The sequence below is a fragment of the Astyanax mexicanus genome, chromosome 1 (assembly GCF_023375975.1).
Source record: "Astyanax mexicanus isolate ESR-SI-001 chromosome 1, AstMex3_surface, whole genome shotgun sequence".
Classification (NCBI taxonomy): domain Eukaryota; kingdom Metazoa; phylum Chordata; class Actinopteri; order Characiformes; family Acestrorhamphidae; genus Astyanax; species Astyanax mexicanus.
Genome location: NC_064408.1, coordinates 60,549,452 through 60,575,001, shown reverse-complemented (window position 1 = coordinate 60,575,001; position 25,550 = coordinate 60,549,452). Strand labels below are relative to the sequence as shown.

General features: G+C 39.1%; 1 protein-coding gene across 4 annotated transcripts in view; it reads left to right on the top strand.

The window, feature by feature from the left end:
- palld (palladin, cytoskeletal associated protein) overlaps positions 1–25,550 on the top strand; it is a 160,021-nt gene that overhangs the window by 126,456 nt on the left and 8,015 nt on the right. For 3 of the 4 annotated variants that reach the window (XM_049481247.1, XM_049481256.1, XM_049481257.1), the window contains 9 exons: positions 8,780–9,460; positions 14,005–14,140; positions 15,478–15,579; positions 16,675–16,713; positions 18,062–18,283; positions 19,479–19,628; positions 20,085–20,173; positions 20,773–20,905; positions 25,297–25,504. In XM_049481247.1, the coding sequence (XP_049337204.1) occupies positions 8,780–9,460; positions 14,005–14,140; positions 15,478–15,579; positions 16,675–16,713; positions 18,062–18,283; positions 19,479–19,628; positions 20,085–20,173; positions 20,773–20,905; positions 25,297–25,504 (1,760 nt within the window). The remainder of the gene's footprint in view (positions 1–8,779; positions 9,461–14,004; positions 14,141–15,477; positions 15,580–16,674; positions 16,714–18,061; positions 18,284–19,478; positions 19,629–20,084; positions 20,174–20,772; positions 20,906–25,296; positions 25,505–25,550) is intronic. The other variant, XM_007245327.4, reaches the window with a different exon arrangement.

Below are 25,550 nucleotides of genomic sequence, written 5' to 3'. Positions count from 1 at the left end.
TTAAACAATTCCTGTAATCATGCAGAATCTAAGTGCATATTTACTGAATTAAAGTTCACAGTGTGCTTTTGCATATGAGAGACTTTGAGTGAAGTGAGAAAAGGTAGGAAAGAGTGTGCTTTTTTTTTTTAATAGATAGAAACACAGGTTGGACTAAACAGCACAGCGCTACAGTTGTGGTCAAAAGTTTACATACACTTGTAAAAAAACATAATGTTATGGCTGTCTTGAGTTTTCAATAAGTTCTACAACTCTTATTTTTCTGTGATAGAGTGATCGGAACACATACATGTTTGTCACAAAAAACAGTCATAAAATTTGGTTCTTTCATAAATTTATTATGGGTCTGCTGAAAATGTCACCAAATCTGCTGGGTCAAAAATATACATACAGCAACATTAGTATTTGGTTACATGTCCCTTGGCCATTTTCACGGCAACTAGGCGCTTTTGGTAGCCATCCACAAGCTCCTGGCAAGCTTCAGGTCGAATGTTTGACCACTCTTCTTGACAGAATTGGTGCAGTTCAGCTAAATGTGATGGTTTTCTTGCATGAACCCGTTTCTTTAGCACTGTCCACATGTTCTCAATGGGGTTTAAGTCAGGACTTTGGGAAGGCCATTCTAAAACCTTAATTCTAGCCTGGTTTAGCCATTCCTTTACCACTTTTGATGTGTGTTTTGGGTCATTGTCTTGTTGGAACACCCAACTGCGCCCAAGACCCAACCTTCGGGCTGATGGTTTTAAGTTTTCCTGCAGAATTTGGAGGTAATCCTCCTTCTTCATTATCCCATTTACTTTCTGCAAAGAACCAGTTCCACTGGCAGCAAAACATCCCCAGAGCATAATACTACCACCACCATGCTTGACAGTAGGCATGGTGTTCCTGGGATTAAAGGCCTCACCTTTTCTCCTCCAAACATATTGCTGGGTGTTGTGGCCAAACAGCTCAATTTTTGTTTCGTCTGACCAGAGAACTTTCCTCCAGAAGGTTTTATCTTTGTCCATGTGATCAGCAGCAAACTTCAGCCGAGTCTTAAGGTGCCTTTTCTGGAGCAAGGGCTTCTTTCTTGCACGGCAGCCTCTCAGTCCATGGCGATGTAAAACACGCTTGACTGTGGAGACTGACACCTGTGTTCCATCAGCTTCCAAATCCTTGCAGACCTGCTTCTTGGTGATTCTTGGTTGACTCTTGACCATCCTGACCAATCTCCTCTCGGCAGCATGTGATAGCTTGCGTTTTCTTCCTGATCGTGGCAGTGACACAACTGTTCCATGCACTTTATACTTGCGTATAATTGTCTGCACAGTTGCTCTTGGGACCTGTAGCTGCTTTGAAATGGCTCCAAGTGACTTCCCTGACTTGTTCAAGTCAATAATTCGCTTTTTCAGATCCACACTGAGTTCCTTTGACTTTCCCATTGTAGCTTTTGTAGCTGAGTCTAATCACTGGGTCAAATGAGCCCTATTTAAATGGGCTCATGAGAAGTCAACAGCTGTAGTCAATCAGAATCACTTACAAGAAGTGAAGAGGCCATGACATGAAGCTAATTTGATTGACACAACTCGCTACATCACCAAAATTGACAAATTTTGTTGCTGTATGTATATTTTTGACCCAGCAGATTTGGTGACATTTTCAGCAGACCCATAATAAATTTATGAAAGAACCAAATTTTATGACTGTTTTTTGTGACAAACATGTATGTGTTCCGATCACTCTATCACAGAAAAATAAGAGTTGTAGAACTTATTGAAAACTCAAGACAGCCATAACATTATGTTTTTTTACAAGTGTATGTAAACTTTTGACCACAACTGTATGTGGTATTACATCTTTTCCCACCAGGGCTTTTAGGCCTTTAGTGATGTGCAATTGTTTACACAAGCAGCATTGACAATCTTTTCTCTAGCAGTGGTGATACTGCCTAAACAGGCAGTAGTGTTAGCCACTATGCTGTGCAACCAATTCATATGTTTTGTGCAGAGATGAAAAGTATAGTTTCGGACTGATCCAGAGAGCTGGTCAGGTCATATGATCCATTTTTCGGGAGTCACTCAAGGCTCCTTTGCCTGACCATAACTGGACAGTATTTGGCCCAGAATCGTCTGCTATCTGCTTATGTATGAATCGCTTAATAAGGTACGGTGTTATCAGTATGCTTTCTACTTTGGTAAGGCCAAAAAACATTTTAAATATATATAATAAATAAAGCTGAGGTTTTGTAGATGAACTTGTCTGCCTCACGGTTGTGTCTGAAATCTGTCTGATTAGATAGATTAGTCATTAAAAAAGCCCATATGACTGTAGCTCCTTAATTAAATATCTCCCAATCTTTTAGGGCGGACAATGTCCCTTGCCAGCTGGCCATGCGCCATTAAATACATTTACTCAAGAGCAATTGGCCGCAAGAAATGCAAAAAAGAAAAAGTAGTGGAGAAAAGGGCAATGGCTATATTTAGAAAGGGGGTCTGCTAGATTTTGTGTTTTGATATTTCTAGTAGTCTGGAAACTATGGAGAGCTTTAATAAAAGCTCAGGAACACAGGAGAGGTTATTTTTAGGACCGTCTTGTAATTCCAGACATGCAGCTCTGCTTTTGTTGGTGGAGGTGGGGAAGACTGAGAGATGGAAGAAGAAATGGTAGGATGCTCCCATTTCCTGGCCTAAAGAGGCAACACTTTCCTTTAGTTCTTTTACAGTTACAGTCAAATTAAACCAGGAGTTCATACAAGTGTGGAAGTGTTACTGAGTCAGAGAGTGCCTCACTGCACCTTCCTGATGAGAGCAAGAAAGAGAGCGAGTGTGTGTGTGTGTGTGTGTACTTATGTGTGCTGTTGCGTCCAGAACACATCCAAAAAAGGAAGGAAAGCAATGCTCCTTAGAGGGCTGAGTCCGAGTGCGTTTCAGTGGCTGCCAAACTATTCCTGTAAAAGTGTACTTTCTATGGATCCACACAGCGAACACGGCAGGAACAGGGAGGAGAAGAAAACGTCTAGAATGAGATGAAAAACCTTTGTATGTCTGTTCAGTGTGAAGCTGTGGCCGATCTGAGTTCTTGTAGTGACCTCAGTGCTGACCTGAGATCTGCTCTTTAACTCAAGCGTCACCATCAGCTGATCTCCACACACTCAGAAAAAGCTCTTCTGCTCTGAGAGCATTTACGACTGTGAAAATGGAACAGAATTGCTGTGGGTATTTAATTTAACCCTGTCTTTAATGAAATCTTTTTTTTTTATATAAATTTATGTGCTCACCAGGTCCAGGTCATACAACTACAGCACAGAAAGAAACATCACAGTAAAAAAATTTACAATACCGTGTTTTTCACATTATAAGGCCTTATAAATCAGGTAAAGCCAGTAAAGCCACTCCACTGAAGTGCAGCGTTATAAAGAAGCAGCACTAGCATTAGCTGCTAACCATGCTAAGTGCTAGCTCTTTCGCAGTTCAGAGATATTGGCTGCGTCCAGAAACCCCAAAAGTGTCTCCTTTTTCCTACCGATCCTCCTCCTCTCCTCCGTGACCCGGAAACTGATTTCGTGACGCCATCTTGCCGCCTGTCCGAATACCGTAGGAGACGAAAGAAGCCGCTTAAAATCCACCTGTAGTAGGCTTCCAACGGAGGTTACATCAGTGTATCCTACTCCGGAAGACTTTTAAGGATTTTCCAATGACATCACTGCATCCACGCCCACAGAGCACGCGAAAATGGGAAAGGCAACGCCCAAATATACGTCATAAACATATTAATTAACTAGGTTCCTTATCTAATTAAACAGCCAGTAAAGCAGTAATATAATTTATAGTTTAGATAAACTGTATGCTCAGTAAAACTATATTTATGACCCTATGTGTATCATGTTATACATATAAAAACATTTATTATTTATAATATATATATAATTGTAATTAATTCATTTATTTACTTATTTATTTTAACTTAGGGACTGATGAGGAAACTGAATCCCTCATAAGGCTGAGGTCAGACAGGGCTGCCAGAGTCACTGGTCAGAGATGCGGCCTAAAATGCGGCTGGGAGTAAACAGGATTTTATTGGAATATCTGAATTTTTAGCTGTGTGTGATAGTAATGTTCTGAAATGTGCTGAAAGTGAGCGTTGTGATTGGCTCAGTTCAACGGTAGTCAACATCCTATCTAAAAGGGATCAGCTGTCCCATTTCCCCAATTACAGCTCCTTCCCTCCATTCCTCCTCCTCCTCTCCTCTCCTCGATTCCTCCACCTTTTTCCGGGGTAGGAAAGGAGGAGAAGGAGAGGAGGAGTAGCAAAAGTTTCTGGACGCAGCACCTATCTGTCTGTAGCCTGCAGCTAACGCTGGAGCATGCTGTTGGAGCAGAATTAGCATTACCCGCTAACTGCATTAATTCAGCTCTTATCCTGCATGCTTACCATGTTAAAACTAGCTAATATCGCCCAGGTTTACCAGAACACTCAGCTAGCGATAGCTGTTAGTCGCTAATGCTAATGCTGCTGCCTTATTGGAAATCTGGAAATCTAAGCTAAAACTATATATAAATGGAAGTGCTTTACTTACCCAAATAAACAGTTTTCAGTTTTACAACCAGCGCTCATTTGACTTTAAAATATATATATATATTTTTAAGAATTACAATTTTGTTTACTTAAGTTAGTTTAGCTATACAGGTCTCTCCTCTCAGCAGTGAGACCTGCTGAATAAGAAGAGAAACATCCTGTGTGCCTAATGTATGAAAATAGACCAGAAAATAGTGATGGTGAGTTTATAATCTGGTGCACCTTATAGTGCCAAAAAAACCACATTTCTAAATAGTGTGATTAAAAAGTAGGGCTGGGCAATTCATTGAAAATGAATTGAAACTAAAAATTTAGAGCAGCTCGAGCTGCTGAATTATGCTAATCATAATACTATTAAATAGTATGTCCTAATTATAGGGGGAAACTTTAAAAAGCTGTAAAATCTCCACATTAATTTATTTTGTCGTCCTAAACTGTGAATAATAATTTAATTCATTAATATGACTTTTGTAGTCTGTGTGTGATAATACACTGTATATTTTCCTCTTCTTTCTCACATTTTCTCATTCTCTATTTTTCTGTGTACCTTTCTATTTCTGTTTCTCTCTTTGTCCATTTCCCATTACTTTCTTTATCAGATCTGTCAGACTCATTTCTCTCACCGCAGGGGTGGAGGCGGGGGGGGGGTTCCTTCTCTCTGTAAAAAGTAAAAAGTGAACTGTGAGGAGAAAGCAGAGTGACTAGCTACTCTGCATCTGGAAACAATTAGGCTAAAAAAACGCTCCGAGCCTACTGAGAGAGCGAGCGAACAGCCTTCAAACCACACATAAACCAGTATGAAAAAAGAAGCAGCTCTCATGCAGGACCTCTTTCAGTCATGTGTGCAGTGATTCTTTTGTTTTCAGGGTCACGTCACTTGAGCTCTTTCAGAGACTTCTACCCATGCAGCTTTGTCTCTGGAAGCTTTCCTGTTCTTTGATTGGGTGTTACTTTTGGTTGTCAGTGTTCTACTATATGCTGTATATATTACAGTTTGGCTTTATATTTGTGTGTATATATCACATTTAGATCAGAGGTCAGTCTACCTTTAAGGGGTTAACAGAAGCCTGTGACACTGGGCCTTTACGGACATAACATTTCTCAGTAACCACAGAGCAGGAGTGAGGAGTGAACTGAGGGTATAGTGAGTTATGTTAGCATAAGTATTCCCATTTAAACCTGTAGAATAAGAACCCCAGGCAGTTTTAAATTTATGATGGACCTAATGGTTCCCTGCTGACCCCCAGCCTTCTGTATTGCTCCTTGCAGGATAAGAGCTGAATTTTATTAGACAGCCTTTAAATCTTGACCTTCTCACTTCCAGACCCCCCTAACATATGTAAAAATGTATCCTCAATTTGTAAAACGAGCAGAAGGAAGAAGAAAGAAGGCTTGTGAATAAAAGGTTAACTATAGGTGCAGTGTGGTAATGGGTTGAGCCCTTATAGAAAATCTATTACTCCACTGAAGGTGTATACTGTACATATATGAGCTGTGTGAGCTGTGTTTGTGTACGTCACTGCCCCGGATTGTGACCTCGTATCTGATATAATCTAGTACTTTATTATAAGCCTCCACCCAACTCAGAGAGGAGAGTATACGTCATATATGTCATGTTTTGGAGTTACATAAATCATTCAAGTTTCTTTAGTTTTAAAATGTTGTAAACAAGTTAATATTTTAACTTTTATTTCTTTCAATTGGTGAATAAATAATTTAGAAACTGACACAAATAAGATTATAAATAACATTTCATGGTATTTTCATGATATCGATACTTAAGGTGCTATGACAAAACACTGAATAAAAAAATATATGTTGGAAAAAATACACGATTGCAACAAAATAGAATTTTTATTGTATTTTTAAATCAGATATGATATGGCACACCTCTAACTAAGAGATTAAAAACTACAAGAATTTTATCAGATTTGTAACAGAAGTCAAGGATCCAGAATGTCATGATACTAATAATACTAATAATGCACAATGCACCAAATATCTCCATATATCCAGGATTAAAGTAAAATGAATGATAATGGACATTTATATAGTCTCTAGTAGTAGATAGTAGTAGATATATAATGGGTATTGAGAACAATGTGAATTTTTCTTTTGCTAAAAACTGCAAAAAAAAGGGTGGGTGATACAGCACGATATTTCAGGGTGTAATATCGTTCACAATATTCCAAAATGTTAACAATATTATTGCATACGATGCGATATAGCACACTCCTAGTGATTAATTAAAATTTAGATTGCTTACTGTTTTATTGCTTACCCTGATGCGTAACATACACTTAGGCCCAGCAATATTTGGACAGGGACACAATCTTTGGCCTCTGAAAAAAGGAGGATTGGTAGAAAATGGTTGGAAAGAAGATTTCCTAGCCTAAATGCAATACTAAATTGTATCGTCGAACTATATAAAAATCTGTTCAACTGTAACCAGATAATCAATATAATTCTTACTTTACTTCACGCTATTGGTTAATGTTTGTCTGACTGGTCTTGCTTTCGAACTCAGCTGATGAGGACAGCTGAAGCTCTCTGTTCCCTGTTTCATTGTTTTTAATCACTTTTAAATCCTCTTAATGGAGGAGAATGTGGTGAAAGTCCAGTTATTACTTCCTTCTCTGTTTTTAACCTGTGGTTAATAGTGAGATTTAATTTATCTGTATTACTTTCAATATGAACAGCATAGTTATAATTTGTTTAAGGGAGTATGGCTGGGCCTCATTTGACCTCATTTATCAAGCACTGATCTAAAATCACCTCTAATCAGCTGTCTTATAAAATTAAGCAAAACTTACCTGATCCTTGTTCACCGTTCTTACTCATAAAAGTTTTGTAAATATGAGCTATTTTGCAAAAGCTCTGCCAGTGTGCATCATGTTAGTGGCACAGTGCCAGGTGGAGAACAGGCAGTCTGCATTCTTTGAACACCTTAATACAGTATATGCTTTATTCCACAAACCAGCATCTTGAAATTATTAGTTTACACCTAGAGCCCATTACACAGCCTGACTGATAAGTGTGTCTTTGTGTGGTCTTCTGACACACCATCACATCCTCACAATGTCAAAATAACACTGGAATAGCAGTTACAGCATAACATAGTCATTTAGTCTGCTCTCTGTGGTTCTCAGACTCCCAAAACAAACTGTGTTTCCGGAATTCAAGGCTTTCTGCTAAGCTAGGATTTGTGGAAAAGCTGAAATAAATATATCTGCATTGCAATTACGTCACTTCATGCTTGATCACAGTGACATGCTCTCAGAATGCTGTTGTGAGGTTAGTTTGACACTGTGGGGTCGTCGGTGTCATGATTCACTGTGCAGTGGGGATGTGGATGTCCGTGCAGATTACAGGCTGGTGGAGACGAGTCAGGATGTGAGAGGAAAGACGTGTCATTGTGGTCTCATCTACAGAAGCAGAAAAACATGCAGCATGACTCCTTACGTTTCGATGAGACTAGATGTAAATATAGTCCAAGGACGTGGGTTGCTGGGGATTTTCAGCAATGAAATGAAAAGACCAGTTTAGACCAGTCTTGGAGCTCCTTGTGATCAAGTGTGTGAAGCATTTTTGTTGAATGCATCATGATGATTTTATATTGTCTGATCTAAGCCTATCAGCCTATTAAATGTCTTCATCGACGTATCTTGCATATATATGGACATAACCATTTGATTTTTGTTACAAAGAAGAGTCCATTCAGGTGAATGAGACTGTATTCCTTTATTCATTTAGGATATTTAAACATTATGTATTCCAGTTCTAATGTGTACATGTTGCTTATAATTAAAGTTTTTTGTATCATAATGCAATTATACAATAATTACATATGTGGCATAAAATAGTCTTAAGATATAAGCAATAATATCAAATATCACAGTAATTTCTGGGATAGTATATTATCCAGATAGAAAATAGCTGTAATGAGAGGCCCAGTATAATGCTTAATATTTTGTTTACCCTTAAAATCCTCTATTTCTTATTGTCCACAAATGAGACATTGGTTACATGCCAAAACCAGTTCTCATTCATTTTTAGAAACAAGTAAACAAGCTGTTTACTACTGTAGACAGCTCTATATTTTACCTCATTCAGTAAACAGACTGTCAGCCAATTACGGTTATATACGATAACGCACTGGTGTTATAGAAATAAGATGTTCTTCTGTCACTAATTAGCATTTTCTTTTGTTTTTTTTTTCCCACAGAAACGCAGAACAGTTGAAGCTTCTCCATGATCAGGTCCTACTAGAGCAGCAAGAAGCGGCTAAGTGGCAGCAACAACAGATCGAGCCAGAAGCCCCACCCCCTCCCCAGCAGCAACCTCAGCAGCAAGCCCAGGAAGGCCCGCCCCCATCTCCGCCTCTCCCCCCTCCCCCCACCTACCAGGAGCTGGAGCGCAGCACCATGCAGACCAGCACTTTCAACTACGCCCGGCCCAAGCAGTTCATCGCTGCTCAGAGCCCCAGCAGTGGGGGGCCAGTGAGCTACACCACCCAGTCCTCGACCTCCTCGGGCTCCAGCGTCACCTCGCCGCTCTCGCCCTCCATGTCCCAGAAGCCCTTCAGCCGGGTCGCCCTGCCGCCCTTCCAGCCACAGCCTAAAGGGGGCAGTCTAGATTCCCCCATCTCGCCCTCGTTCCCACCTCCGCCCCCACCCTTTTTCAGCTCCAGTAACGTCTCCTCACCCTCCGGCCCACCACAGGACTTCCCGCCTCCACCTCCACCACCCCCACCACCTGTCAGCACCAGCCCCACCCGCTCTGATAGCTCCTCCCCCTTCACTTCCATGCCCCAGTCACCTGCAGGGTTTTTGGTCTCAGTGCTGCCGGCCACACCCCCTGTCCCTCCAGTCAATTCTTTGGGGCTGCCCAAAGGCAACGGCACAGTGTGAGTAAACTTAACCTTTTTCTAGTGTTTTACACTCTTGCAGTTTTCTTGTAATAAAGTTCTTATGCTATGTTTACATTACAAGGGTGCCTTAATTTCACACCAGTCAGGTCATTTGTTTAGAAATCCTACGTATCTGGTTCATCTCAGAAACTATGTACATATACATATTAATGTGCATGCCATTTTAGGGACAACTTTAATCACATTGCAGACAGATACATATCGTGACCAATCAAGATCTGGACAAAACATCTAAAATGATTAATCAGGATTGTGTGACCATAGTGTTAATGACACAAACAATAAGCCCAAAGAGAATGTACATTTTTGTAAAAGGATGCAATAGAAATTGACCTTACAGCTCCTGAAAAAAATAAGAGACCACTTAAAAATGATGAGTTTCTTTGATTTTACCAAATTAAAAACCTTTGGAATATAATTAAGAGTAAGATAGATGATCACAAGCAATCAAATCAAGCTGAACTGCTTGAATTTCTGCACCAGGAGTGGCATAAAGTTATCCAAAAGCAGTGTGTAAGACTGGTGGAGGAGAACATGCCAAGATGCATGAAAACTGTGATTAAAAACCAGGGTTATTCCACCAAATATTGATTTCTAAACTCTTAAAACTTTATGAATATGAAGTTGTTTTCTTTGCATTATTTGAGGCCTGAAAGCTCTGTATTTTTTTTTTTGTTATTTCGGCCATTTCTCATTTTCTGCAAATAAATGCTCTAAACGACAATATTTTATTTGGAATTTGGGAGAAATGTCCGTAGTTTATAGAATAAAACAACAATGTTCATTTTACTCAAACATAAACCTATAAATAGATATTAAAAGTCAGAGAAACTGATTCGGAAACTGAAGTGGTCTCTTAATTTTTTCCAGAGCTGTATATGTAATGATGATAAATAATGTTTTTACCTTTAATTAACTTTCTTACAGACAATACTAGATCACATATACTATATTTAAATCATCATTGCAGTGTGTTGTTTGCACATAAAATAAAACTGTGGCACTGGTAGCTTGTTCCTTGAGTCGAAGACGAGATGAATCAGAATCTCTTGAATTAATCTTGTGCTTGTTTTTTCGTAAGTACTCCCTGATGAATGAAGAAGAAAAGTGTACATTAATGTAAAGCGTATGGCACTTCCATATAAGGTTTCTAGTTTATTGTGCCACATACTGTGTTCTGCATATTAGGCCTCAGCTGCACGCAGAGGTTTTCTGTTTGTTATTGGAGCTACAATAGAGCAGTGCATAGTGTGGTTTTGAACACAGCCGTGGACTCCTGCAGCTGCACTGCTACTCCTGGATGGAAGATGACGTTTACATTCTTATAAGGCATGTTTATGGAGACATGAAGACTGTTGAGAGAGAGAGAGAGCTAGAGAATGTTTGTGTGCGCGCGAGTGCCTGTGTTGTGAGTTCAAACAAAAGGTTTTATCAAAATATGTGCTTTCGTGCTTCGTAATTGTAGCGCAAAAGCAGTCAGTTTGAAAATGTGACAAAGACGAGGCCAAATAAACACTTCGCAGGACAGTAAAGGCCATTCTGTCTCGATCAAATGCATGCACTCGTGTGTACATAGCTGTTTTCATGAGAGACCCCCTATCTGGCAGTCAGGCCTGGCAAACGTTCACCATCATATCACAGTGTAGAAATAAGAGATCTGTCCGGGACTAGATTAATAGTTGTGATCTTTAGCAGAGGGCAATCTTGGATGTGTTCATGCTGATGGATGACCGCTAGACACACTCCTCATCAAAGACAGATCTTCCTTCCAAAGTAGTTCCTACATTCTCTTTTATCCTCTCCCTCTTCATCTTTATCTCACTCATTTATTCTTTGCTTGTTTTTCAAGATCTCTCATTCACTCTCTTAACTCTCTCTCTCTCTCTCTCTCTTTCTCTCTTTTGAATGTGGGAGATAAGAAAGTGCTGTGGAATTTCATAGCTCAGGTTGATCGAGGAGAGACACACATAAGCACTTTTGTATGCACACACTGATGATTTGAACTACATTTTGTTATGTTAAAGCTAGTTTATTGTAGGTATAACTTAAGTTTAAGCTGACATTAGCAAGTTTTGCAATTTAAGGGAACATTTTATTGATGTTGTTCTTTTTAATTGTAGGTTTTTATACATGATAAAGTAGATTATGTTACATTATATTGCATTTAGCAATTGCTTTTATCCAATGCAACTTACAAATAATGATGTACATTAGGATAGAAGTAATTTCTCTTTCAAAACTAAGCTAAGCTAAACTACGGTTAGTTCAAAAATCTATCCAGCTAACAGAGAATGTTATAAGAATGTTTAGTAACGTTTTGCAAAAGTTCCAAAAAGGTTAGCCTTTAATGTTACAGAAAATAAGCCTAGAACCTTAAATACACCAATACTAAGATTATGGAATTATGAAGATTATGTAACATCCCCAAAATTAAAATTTAAACATTTTTACAAGCAAAGTAGCAGCAACATCACCAGTATCATGGGTGCCAAACACAGAACAGACAAGCATGAATACCAGACATCCAATTTATTAATTAAAGGAGCAGGCTTAAGAGAATAGTCAATAACAGGCAGGGTCAGTAACCAAAAGGCAGCAAAAGTACACAACATACCAGAGTGAGTCAGGCAAAGGGGTCATACATGGCAAATCCAAGAATAAGGCAAAAGGGCAAGACAAAGGGAGGGTCAAAATACAAAATGAGGTCTACACTGGAGAAGCTAACAATAAACAAAAGGGCTAGGCAAAAAAGTGGTCGATAAACAAAAAGGGTCTTAAACAAATCAAAAATGAACAAATGAAACACAAGGTAGAAGATTTAAGAAGATAGATTTAATACCAGGCAAGCAGTAGAAGCAAGAGTGTGCAGCGCAGGTGCATCTTGGGAAGTGGAGTCTTTAGAGTGAATACTAGAGTCCAAGACAGGCAGACTGACAGCGTCAGGACTGACAACCAGAATATTTAAAATCGTTAAATAAAAAGTTCTAAGAAAACCTAGAAAAAAACCTCGACAGATTGAACATTTTAAGAATGTCCAAAAAAAGTTTTTTGAACAAAAATTCAATAATTTTGTTAATTATGCATGCAGAACCATATCTGACATCTGCTTTAGTCAAACTACCTATTTTGCTTGTTTATATTTGTTAGCCTTGCTTTGATAAAAACGAACCCTGCAGCACAGTCTGTATGAGCAGATGTGAATAATGCCTTTCAGACTCAAATTTAGGCAGCAAAGACTGCCTAAACAGCCTGTTATTAAAGAAATTCTGGTGCAGTTTGTATGAAATATGAACCAAAGGCATGTTAATGAGCCAAGGACATACAGGACATGATGTCACAACATGACTGTGGTATAGACGTTCCTGCAGCTTGCAGAGTTGTGCACAGGCAGGGGGTCACTGCTGCCCACAGAATCAAGTCCAAACACTGCCCCCGTCCACTCCACCAACCACACGCCGTCATCATGGATTAGTCTTTGTGCAGACATGTCCGTGAGTCTTGCTTTAACTTCCTTTGTCTGATACTTTAGTAAAACACTCATACACATACTGTGTAGCAATTCACATACTCCCACACTACACAGTGTTTCAAAACTTAGTCACGATTAGAATTGCATTCATTATTATAGTTTATTCAGTAAAGAAATGAAGTTGGATGCAATGCAGACATATTTAATGGCTTTACATATGTTGTTTTATTGCAGTGTGTTTCTGTGTTTGTTTAGTTGGTGTCTTGTATTGTATGCTTGCTCCTCTTCAGCTGAAGTCTTCTGTGTTTAAAATATGTCCCTTTGTATGAGAGCAGAGTTTTTGATAGACACGTGTCCATAAATATTTGATCAGTGCTCAGCTCAGGGTGACTGCAGACTGTTTACCTCTTGGCCGTAGGATCAGCTCGTAGGGGGGTGGGGGCAAGTTACCTGTCAATCACAGCTGTACCTTTTTTGTGTTTAAGATGCCATTCCAGATTGCGCTTTTAAGCCACAACAGATGTTAGCCAGGGCTGAATCGTATTCCGAACCCATACCTTCCACAGTTTTTACAGCTGCTTCTGATTCTCCTGCATGGCAGTGTGACACCAGCAGTGCCTGTGAGGTTTCTGCGAGATACATATTTCCATGCTATCCTGGAAAATACAGTTTCTGTAGGTTTTTATACATGATAAAGTTGATTATGTTACATTACATTGCATTTAGCAATTGCTTTTATCCAATGCAACTTACAAATAAGGATGTACATTAGGATAGAAGTTCAAGGCAAAAACATTTTAGGAGTAAAGGGTAAAAGTGGAATAGAGAAGGAAAAGATTGGGGAGCAGGGAATAAGGTTAACAGTAGTTGTTTTGTTAGAGGTGTTAGGAGAGTAAGTGCTCTTTGAAGAGCTCAGTCTTCAGGAGTTTCTTAAAGGTAGTGAGGGATGCAGCTGCTCTAGTAGTGGAAGGTAGTTTGTTCCACCTTTGGGGAACTAGATATAAGAAAAGCTTAAATTAACAGACATATTTTTTTTCTTTGTCTTGGACAGTGGATTCCCACGAAAGACTAGCCGCAGCACACGCCTAATTTCTGACTCCGAGATCCAGGGCTCCAAAGATGCTGTCATCCAGGACCTGGAGAGGAAGCTGCGCTTTAAAGAGGAGCGTCTCAGCAATGGCCAGCAGGTGTGTGTTTGTGGCTCTAGACATTATGAAAACTCCTAAGTAATATTAATTAACATGCTTTTCACACCTTTCACACGTAAAAAACACAACATTACCATGTTATTTTACAAACTATGCGCATATAAATAAAGAGTACCCTGGTAAAATTTGCACAAATGTACATACATGCCATGTTATTCTCAGTAAACTATGGTGGCTTCCCCAGAATTATTGGACAGCTCATTTATATCAGAATCATGTACTGCAGTTGCCAGAAAGAGAGCGAGAGTGAGTGAATCCCAGTGTCCAGATGTATACTGGGTCTTTGTGTGTGGCCATTGGGCGCATGGCTTGATGAGTAGGGATGTACCATATTGTATCGTAATATCGTACCATTTTTGAATATTGTGAACGATATTATATCCTGAAATATCGTGCCTGAAATATTGTGCCATATCACACACCCCTAATAATCACATCAGGGTACTACTTTTTTGCTGTTTTTATCAAAAGAAAAATTCACACTGTTCTCATTTTCCCATTATATATGTGTTATATGTCTCTACTAGAGACAGATTATATCTGTCTTATTCTGGATCATTGACCTCTGTTACAAATCTGATAAAATTCTTGTAGTTTTTTTATATCTCAGTTAAGGCTGTGCCATATATTATCGTATACAAGAATATCGTTATCGTGAAAATACCATGAAATATCGTGATACTATTTTAGGGCCATATAGCCCACCCCCAATAATGAGTATGATGTGTTGCAAGAGAAAAGTCACAGAAGTGTATTTATAGTTGAAAGTAAGTGGAAGTGCAAATGATTCATGTTGATTACTAAGAAATATGGTCTGACCATCACACAGGTCACATTTTATAGATAAACATAAACACACTAAACTTATAACACAAACTGCTGTTTATGTTTTTTATTGAGCACTCTGAGTACACTTTCAAAGTATTTACTTTGTATTGTAGATCCTGTAGATAATGCTGAGAAAGTCACCCCAGTTAACCAGGAATCGCACAAATTTGGCTACAAAAGTTAGCACAAATGCTAGTCTCATGAAACAATCAGTAACGATTGTAAATGCACACAAAACTGTATTTTATTTTTAAACATTTCTTGTTTAATTACCAGTAAATTCCATGGTAAAAGTGCATTTGTTCTGTACAGTATCCCTCCTGGGTCTTTTCAGCATTCGTAATAAACACGTCTAGCATACACTCAGGACTAATAGCGTAATATTGTATTAATCTTATCTAAAACGATGTGGGTGTTGTAAGTGCATGCGTAATTGTGTTTTCACAAACTAACCAAGGCTCTGACCCCTTAATCCTGCTTGCTTTTAGAGGTTAACCTATGAAGAGAAGATGGCTCGCAGGCTGCTGGGGGCGGACAACGCCGCCACAGTATTTAACACGCAGCAAACAGAGGAGGAGCCAGCTACACAGGTACACATAAACAAATATGTTTTTTTTAATTACTGTACTTTGTCACATATGCATAAACATATTGTCACTGTTGTGAAGAATCCTTGCATTGCCATTTTTGCATTTGAATCTGGAAGCTGTTCTAAATTGGCCCGTAATTCTTGTTTTATGATGAATGGACCAATAGACATGCTCTAAAATTGTACTTTGAATTCCATTGAAAGTTAGGAAGTTTTGTTGCCTTTTTTGGAAATACGAGATTCTTCTTGCTTCTTGAACAGTGTTGATATGCAAGGCCGGTGTGCTGTGTACAGCATGGGGACTCAGTTAGGGTCATTATGGTCGTTTATCCTTTTTTGTCAGGTGACTAAGCAACAAGCAAAAATGTAGGAGCTGTGTAGGCTCACCTAGCTGTCTGGCTGTCACCCATTGATATTTAGACGCTGGTTGTGTTGCATCTTAACACTCTTCATCATTGGTCAGTTTCTGGCCACAGAGCTGCTCTTGGCTGGATATGTTTGGGGTGGTGGATCACAGCAATGCTGTTACGATGGCTCACCCCACAAATAATGTCTGACAGAAACTGACCAGTGATGAAAGGGTTGGGAGGCGATAACACGTGTTTTACAGTGTAATTTAGAGTAAGTGGAGCTTCTAAAGTGGGCAGGTTCAGGCTAGGTGGTGCTTACAGCGTGAAGGGATTAGTGTGATATGTAATATGAAACACAGACATGCAGAACTACTGGAGGAGTTGGAGAAATTACTCTCTTTTGAACAGTGGTTAAATGCGTAGCTTACAGAGGTGCGGCTATGTAACAGGTAATAATCTAGTTAGATGTGACTGATGAGCTGGTAGTTGTGGCTCCTGTAATGCTGCTGTGGGACAGCTGGAATGTGTGCATGGCTTCTGGGCCTGTGACGTCTGCGTCATGTGCATCTGCCTGAATGTGGCCTGTTTGTAAAGTATGTCTGCCATTACCAAGATTTGAGGGAGGATGAAAGGTAAGTTTACACACACACACACACACACACACCTGTGATGTGTTACTTATGCACAGGATGTGACATAATCAGACGGACACAAACCTCTCTGCTTGTTCTGTGATCTCTCTACAGGAAAGCAGCTCTGCTGACTCAGATTCTGTCCCTCAAAAGGTTATTCAGACCTTCGCCATCATTCACCCTCTTTTCTTTCTTGCTCTTTTATTCCCTCACACATCACCAACCTTTCACCCTCTTTCTTTTTTCTCTTTCTTTATTTTTTCTCCTTGCTTCTTTCTTTCTTTTTCTTTCATATTCATTCACCTAGCACTTTGCTTGTCTTCATAAAGCACTATCCTATCACACTCTTTCTTTCTTTCTCTCTCTCTCTCTCTCTCTCTCTCTCTCTCTCTTTTTCTGTCTTGCTCTTGCTTTCTTTTTCTCTTTCTTCTCTTCTTTTTCTCAGACTTGGTGATTACAGTGTGTTGATTGTACTCACGGGTTACCTTCTGCCAATCAAAGCCCACAAAGCCCAGTTCTCATCTAAATCCATAAAAACCTAAATTTATAAAAAATAAATTTCCCAATAGTTGAACATGTTTTAGGTCATAATTAGATCCCAACGATTGACAAAAATAAACAAATAAATGAGGTGTGATAATAACTACTCTAGAATTTTGGGATTATTGGGCTTTGATACTGTGTGATGTCAGTCACTGCCATGTGCTTTTTGATTGGTCACTGAAGGAGGTGTTGAACAGGTACTGGAGATTTGTGCATGCGTCTGTGTCCCAGCCGTAAGAGAAAAACCTCTAAAACACATGGTTCTCTTTCACAGAACTATGTAGCGATGCTGTGCATTTCACTTAAATCTATTGTTCTCTGAATGCTCTACACACGTCTGAGAGAAAATTAAATGTGTGTGTCTGTGTGGTGTGTGTGTGTGTGTGCTTGAGAAAGGGAGAGAACGATTAAAAAATGAAATGAATAGACAGGCAGATTTGAGAAGGGGGTGTGTGGGTGTGCTCATACATTCGTGCATTTGTCTGTTTTATACTGCAGCTGTGCCCGAAGACTGTAATTATCATTGTGATGTGTCATCAGTACACACCACACTCCAGATGTTCTGGTGGGGGAAGGAATCAGGAAATGTGGAAAAAAAAGAACACAGAAAAACGGGGGGAAAAATGCTGACTGCACAATAAAGGCTAATGAAAGAGGGAAAGCAAGAAGTGAGGACAACATGTCAATGAAAAGTTTGTGGGAGAATATTATGTAAAACAAAATCTGAGAATTGTATAAACAAGCCTTTTAAGGCAATACTTTTTAGAGGAAGTGTGCAATTGTCCAAGTGTGTGTGTGTGTGCACTGTTCACCTTTCCTCACGTTTTCCTCAGATCAAATTTTTGCTCCTTGCATCCTCACAATTACCTGCCCTACTTCTGTACAGTAAATAAAAACTACTTTCCCCGAACCTCTGACCTTTACGTCCTGTGTTTTTTTTTTTCTTTTTTCACCACAGGAGTATAAGGTGTCGAGCTTCGAGCAGCGCCTGATCAGTGAGATCGAGTTCCGACTGGAGCGTTCACCGGTGGAGGAAAGCGATGATGATGTTCAGCACAATGAAGATGCACCAGGAGATTGTGTGGCCCCATTCTTCGACCAGAAACTCAAACACTACAAAATATTTGAGGGCATGCCTGTTACCTTCAGCTGCAAGGTCATTGGAGACCCTAAGCCAAAGGTACAAGATCATCAAAGCATTTTCTGAAAGCTCACATTACTGCTGCTGTTGTGTTTCCAGTAAGAAAAAGCTTTCTTTTTGACAGTTGCTAAATTACACTGTAATATACACCATGTTACCAGGTCTGTAGACACCTGCTCAACTCACATTCCTTCTCCAGTCAGTGATAAACATTTCAATCAGTATTTTTTTGCAGTAGTGCTGTTCTAATCCTACATTTACTGCAGCTGTGCTGTTCAAATTCAAAGTTTTATTTGTCACATATGCTTTATATGACTTATTCTGTACAAATGTGATATTAACTTATTTAACCAAACAACAAAAGCACTTACTTTGCTGGTGCTTAACTTAACTGCACCACTGGCTGCCACACAAACATAAAGTGTTACTACTTCAAACCAAGATGAACAGTTGAAGAGATGTGCTTTTCATTAAATTATTTTAATGTTACCAGTCCACTGGATATTTGTAAGGCTTGTGTACATGATTATTTGAACGCTGAAATGTGTGGTGAGGACACAGGAAAGGCTCTACTGATTAAACTTTCTACAAAAATGGAGATACTTGTTTTTCATTGGACTATTCATAAAACTTATTATCTCTGCTTATCATATTTTCTCTAACGTTGTACCTTTTGAAGATCAGTCTGCTCACTTTACCCTTCACACTAACAGAAACTTTTGTAGGCCAGCTTTTGTATAAGGAGAAACTGTTTCTGAAAAAGGTTCAAGTTTTTTTTGGACACAAATACATACAATGTAATATTGGTCCATAGAAGAAGGGAGACCCATGAATACATAAAACCTAAAAAGAAGAGAGAGAGAGAGAGTGAGGGAGGAAAGAGACAAAGGGATTAGTACTGGGAGTTTGGTGTTGTGATTATAGATGAGGTTTGTCTGCTTGCGGACGAGTCACCACTGGGATTCCTGCCATATAAGGCTATGGCTATGGCTGTGGCTCGCTCTCACGAACCCACACACACTCACGCTTGTTCTCTCCCTCACTTTTTTTTTTTTTACTCTCCTGTTCTCTTTCTGGCTACTGACAGCTTCTGTAATAACCGGGTGATGACAGCAGGCCGACAAATACCAGCAATGTCAGATATACTGAGAGAGAGAGATGTGGTGAAAAACAGGATTTTTGCATGTTCTCACTGTGTGTTTGGGTTTTTTTTTTCTTGTTTTTTTTTACTAAGGTGTACTGGTTTAAAGATGGTAAGCAGATTTCAAAGAGGAGTGAGCACTACCGCATCAGTCGAGATCCAGACGGAACATGCTCGCTGCATACGGCCGCAGCCTCACTGGATGACGATGGCAACTACACCATCATGGCTGGCAACCCTGCAGTACGTACACACACACATAACACACACAAAAAAACACACACCCATATATGTGTCAACACTGTCACACAAAAATAAAAAAAAATAAAAAGCTTTTATTCCAAGTCATATTGGAGCATTTTATTTGGTCCATTCATTGTAAAATTCCAACACAATAAGAAGAACTACTGCCAGATTTGTAACTCAAAAATGGTACAAATGGACTGTTTTGTGACTATAAGGCTATATTGTTTTATACAATGTGTATCTGTAAATAAATACATACAATACTGTTCACATGTCTTAGGAAGTCATGATAATTATGTCAAATTCTTAGCAAATGTTTAGCTGTAAATGTGTGTTTTCCTTGTAGAACACCTATATATTATTAATGTCTCTCTCTTTCTCTCTCTCTCTCTCTCTCTCTCTCTCTCTCTCTCTCTCTCTTTTTCTCTCTCACTCTCTCTCTCTTTCTCGCAGGGGAGGGTGAGCTGTACTGGTAGAATGATGGTGCAGGCGGTGAACCAGAGGGGGCGGAGCCAGCGCTCCACACCTGGCCACATCCGCAGGTAAACAAGCTCCTCCCTGTCCCCAGTGCCCTGTAATTTATAACAGTTGAGGTAATGACTGTCTGATCTCCGACCTGCCCCTGACCTCTGCATGGCTTTATGGGATTAGTAGTCAAAGTGAGGGTGTGTCCCAACTTAAGAACACCTGTGTGTTTTGGACACAAACCCAAGGGCCTTTTTTTTTCAAAGGCAAGAGGCTTTTAAAAAGAAGACCTTTTTACCTTTCACAGTCTGTACAAAATATTGCAGCAGTGTGAATGGTTTTCAATGGGGTGTGGTTCTATTAAGCTTTTAAAGAGCAGAGATGTGATGTTACCTGTTCGCTTCTTTTCTTTTAGTTAGATGTTTATTGTCACAGACTGCACAATCACAGCAGGCACACAACCACAATCAAACATCCAGAACCGCGCAAAGAGACACAAACAAATGCTTACACCCACGTACACGCACACGCTCGCATGCAGTAACATGAACATTTTGAATAAAGGTTTTGTTTTGTTTGTTTTAACCAGAACATTATTTCCATTAATCATGACCCCCCCTCTCTTTCTCTTATTCTCCCTCTGTCTCTCTCCCTCTCTCTCTCTCTCTCTTAACAGACCTCGCTCCAGGTCCAGGGACAGCGGGGAGGAGAATGAGAACATTCAGGAGCGCCACTTCCGCCCCCACTTCTTGCAGGCCCCAGGTGACCTCATTGTACAGGAAGGCAAGCTGTGCCGCATGGACTGCAAGGTGAGAACCTGCCAATAGGCAAACTAGCTAGAGAACATTTTCACTGTTTAACTGGCTGTTCCATTCCCAGTTTCATTTTCTCAAACTGATATTCATTTTATTCCAGTGTATAGAAAAACTCTAGGAAGTGTTGATTCAATAAGTTACATCATCACTTTGTTTGTAAACTCATCAACTTTTTTTTCCAAAGCCAGAAACTAATACCCGCTGCTGAATGACATCATGGTTAGATTTTGAGTCCTTATTATTTACCTACTGGTATTTCACATTGTTACTGGTTGACAGATTGCTTTGTGTATTTTTCCACTCACACACTTAATCTACAATGCAGGTCTACTGCCTTTCTAAATAAATAAATAAATAAATAAAGATCTTCAAAAATTGTTATATTACAGTAAAAGTTTATCATAAAATAATTCTCTGATAGAGTTATATAAAATATTCTGCACTTTATACTTTTATACAAATGTGTATATATTGACCTATATTGATCTTTTTATAGTAACCATATTTATCGTAAATATATATTCATATTCCTTCTATTCATATTTATTGTACATTTGTCTTGCGCTTTGTTCTGTTTTCATACAGTGAGACTTCTATGCATGTATGCATGTATTTGTACTGAACAACGACAAAGTAAAATATCTATTATTTGTTCAATATAATGTGGTTTGCATACTTTTATTTTATGTATTTCCATTACTTGTATTGTATTGCAGTCTTGTTCATGGTCATGTCCTGCATGTTATTCAGTATCTCACCCATAAAAAATGTAGGGACAGTGGGTGTCTGTGCAGACAGTTGTTTAAGTCAATCACTGTACAGTCTGAAACTAACACACAGTCCTTTTAAAACAGCTTTTATTTTATTAGTTGTTAAAAAGCATATAACTTATTTTTGTATAAGAAGACACACTTTAATTTTCCGCCTTATAATCCAGTGCGTCTTATGTATGAATTTTACCAGTCAGGTATTAAGGAGCCCTTAATAAGCCCTTAAGGATCCCTTCACTGGAATACAGCATTATACAGGAATTTCAGTACAGTTTCTCCAGACCTATGGCTGAGTGCAGCTGCATTAGCATTAGCCACTAACCACAGCACTAGCCCTTTTGTTGTTCAGAGGTGAGTATATGTGACTGTAGTCTGCATGTTTACCGTGTTAAAACAAGCTACGTGGGACGAACTGCTAGCTAATAGCGCCCTAGCTTACTAGAACACTCCCGAGTTCCTCAGTGTAGTGCTATCGGGTGGCGTTTAATAGCGCTGCTAACTGCGGCTGGCTAAGCACTTGCTAACCGTGGCTAGTGCTCACCATTGGATAAAATACTGGAATTCAAAGCTTACTGTTAATAAACAGAAGTGTTTTTCTCACCCAAATAAACATTTTTCAGAAGAGAAATCTGTGTAGATTAACATCCAGTGCTCATTGACTTTGAAAGATTTTTTATTTTTTTAATATTACAGTTTTGTTTATCTAGGCATCCCCCGAGCAGCAAAATCTGCTGAATTAAAAGTGAAACACCCCTTTTCACTTCAAGTATGCATTCTTACTAGTGTCTCTTAATGCGCCTTAAAATCCCATGCGCCTTATGTGTGAAAATAGACCAGAAAATTGACCAAACACATAATGACAAACTCACAGCTTTATTGTCCCTGAAATATTTGTAATGATTGCCGTGTTTAAAGGAACTCCAACACCTTTAAAGCCAAAGTTTTGAAAGCAAGGATTACTTATCCTCACTTTAATCATTTCTGAACGTTTGTGTTTTAGTAAACCAGAAAGCTGTTGTTGTTATTGACTACACAGACTGATGCAGATTGTAAGATCAGGCACATAAAAGGCTGAGGCACATTGGAAACATTTATAGGCATAATGGATTTATTTGTCAGAACATGTTTTAAAAGCCATTTGGCAGTACAGGTCATGTTATTGGTTTGCAAGATCAGATATTTTGGGAAGATTAGAGCATTTTTGTTTCAGTTTGAGCATTATGGTGTGTGTGTGTGTGTGTGTGTGTGTGTGTGTGTGTGTGCGTGTGTGTGTGTGTGTAGTTTCTGGGAAAAGTCCTCCCTGTGCATTCCACATTGAAGAGAGGAAAAAAAATCAGTGTTGAGGCTAGATGTTTCAGCGCCTCTCTGATGATAAATGACTTCCAGTGAAAGAGGAGAAAGCTAGAATTATTTTCTCTTTCTCCCTCTCCCTCTTTTTCCCTTTCTTTTTCCCCATCATTTCCCCCTGTAAATCCCAAATATTTCTATTTCCGTTTGGTTACCCAGCTCTCCTGCTGAGTCTCCTCTTTTCATCCTGCATCCCCTTTCATATTCTCTGATCTTACGTTCTTGTTTCATCATGTTGCACAACTATCTAACATTACAGTAACGCTGTGCACAGGTCTGTTCTGCACACATCAGATAAAGCCTTCAAATCAGAAGTAGCTCAGTCAGTTGTATATAAAGCCATGCTTGGATGTCTGTGGATGGCGCTGGTATTTATAGAGCTGATTTGTTTCAGCGTTGGCCCAGGCCAGAAATCCCCTAATACAAGAAGTGAGAGGCAGCCAAAATCATGGGAAGAAATCAAAGCAGTTTTCCCCTCGTTTGGAGCCCTCCACTGGCACACATACATATGAGGTTTAGTCATGAAATTTAACAACATTTTGTGGAAGAACAGATTACATTTTTAACATGAAGCTGCAGAATTATTGATGATATCTCGGACCCATTTATACCATTCCATTGACATCTCGATGTACTGCTTAAAACCCATTGCACAGAACATTTAGACACAGAGAAAAGAGCCCTAGTAATGAAAGCAAAGTTCCACGCAGATTATGGGAGACCCATTACCCCCAGAACTAGAAAAATGAATAAAATTAGAAGCTGAATGCGATGAATTCCAAATTTCCTTTTGTGTGCTTGAACAAAATGCAGGCCCACCAAATATTGTGGCAGATTGACTCCATTACCAAGCCTTTAAGTCTTTAAAGAATAATAATTCAGACAATCCTTTAAAATACCAGTGATGCATAGCTTCTATATATACACTGTCCAAAACCACTATGATTTTATTACTTATCGGACAAGAACAACATAGAGTTTCACATCAAACCTCCCTAAATGACAATGATCACATGGCCTCTTAATTTACTGTCTTTCCTCGAAGTCGTATGGAATGCTCCTTTAATGCAATGACATTTACATCACACACACAGTGCTGATATGGCCCTGGCACACCTAAGGGTGGAGGTAGTGTCAGATTACAAGGCAGAAAGTCAGGGCAGTTGAGAACAGACCTTGAGCTTTAATGTAATCCTGTTTCCCATGGGAAAACACTTCACCCTCAGTTTTACTCCCTACTCTTACCCAGGCCAGACCAAAACACGCCTACAGCGTGCCAGATTAATGTTACATACAGTATACGCCTCCTACAAATGATTTAACAACACTAAATGCACAAAAACAAATTATGGAATGTCTCTAATTTGACTATAAATCTGAAATCCAGACTGAAAAGCAGCTTTTTTGGTAATGTATGTTCATATGATAGACTCATCTGTAGAATACAGTGGACAGTGAACTAACAAAAGCAGCAGCTAAGCTGGTGGAAAGCTGCAGTTCCCCTCCCCTCTAACAGAATTCCACAAATGTGATTTACTCACCATGACATTTTATCAAAGCAAGTAGTCATGAAGGAGTTAAACAATCGTTCCAGAATAAAATATATTTATATTGACTTCAATTAAGTTAAGACATTCTTCTTTTTTCTTTAAAGTATTTGAAGATACAAGATTTTTTGTGTAATCCTTGGAAACCACAATTTTTTTTTAAGTTCGTGCCACACTTACTGATGCACTTATTTTATTAATGATGTAACAGCGGATTCTGTGGCAACATTTTATCTGCTCAGTTTCCAAAAGGATTGCAAGCATAGATAAAAATTGGCAACACAGGTGTTTTTTTTTTTTTTCCTTTTTTCTTCAAATATAAAAATAGAAAGTTCTTGCCAATCACATGATTTCAATCCAACTGAGCTATGTTCGAAATGCAAAGACAAAAACTGTGGTAACAAGACCCCAAAATGAGCAAAGCATCACCAAGGGTGATACCCAGCAGTCATTACATGTAAGAAATCTACAAAAAATAATTAAACATTCCTGTTTTACCTGTTACTGTGTTATTTTCTTGTAAAATGCCCTTTTTGGATATTTGTGTTTAATAGCAACTCTTACTGGATCTAAGTGATGTTTAATCTGTGGGAATCAAATGATTTCAAATGGGTTCATGCTAATTCTGCCATGATATAATTTTAAAAATATTGTGATTTCTATAAAAAAAAATAAAATAAAAAAGGAATGCATTTGACTAAAGATATCCATTCTTCTGTAGGTAAGCGGTCTGCCTACCCCTGATCTGATCTGGCAGCTGAACGGCCAGACCATCCGCCCAGACTCCGCCCATAAGATGCTGGTGCGAGAAAACGGAGTCCATTCACTGGTTATTGAGCCAGTCACAAACAGAGATGCAGGAGTGTATACATGCATTGCCAGCAACAGGGCCGGACAGAACTCCTTCAGCCTGGAGCTGATAGTAGCAGGTACATGGCATTTTCCTTGATTTCAATGGTATCCAGATATCTCAGA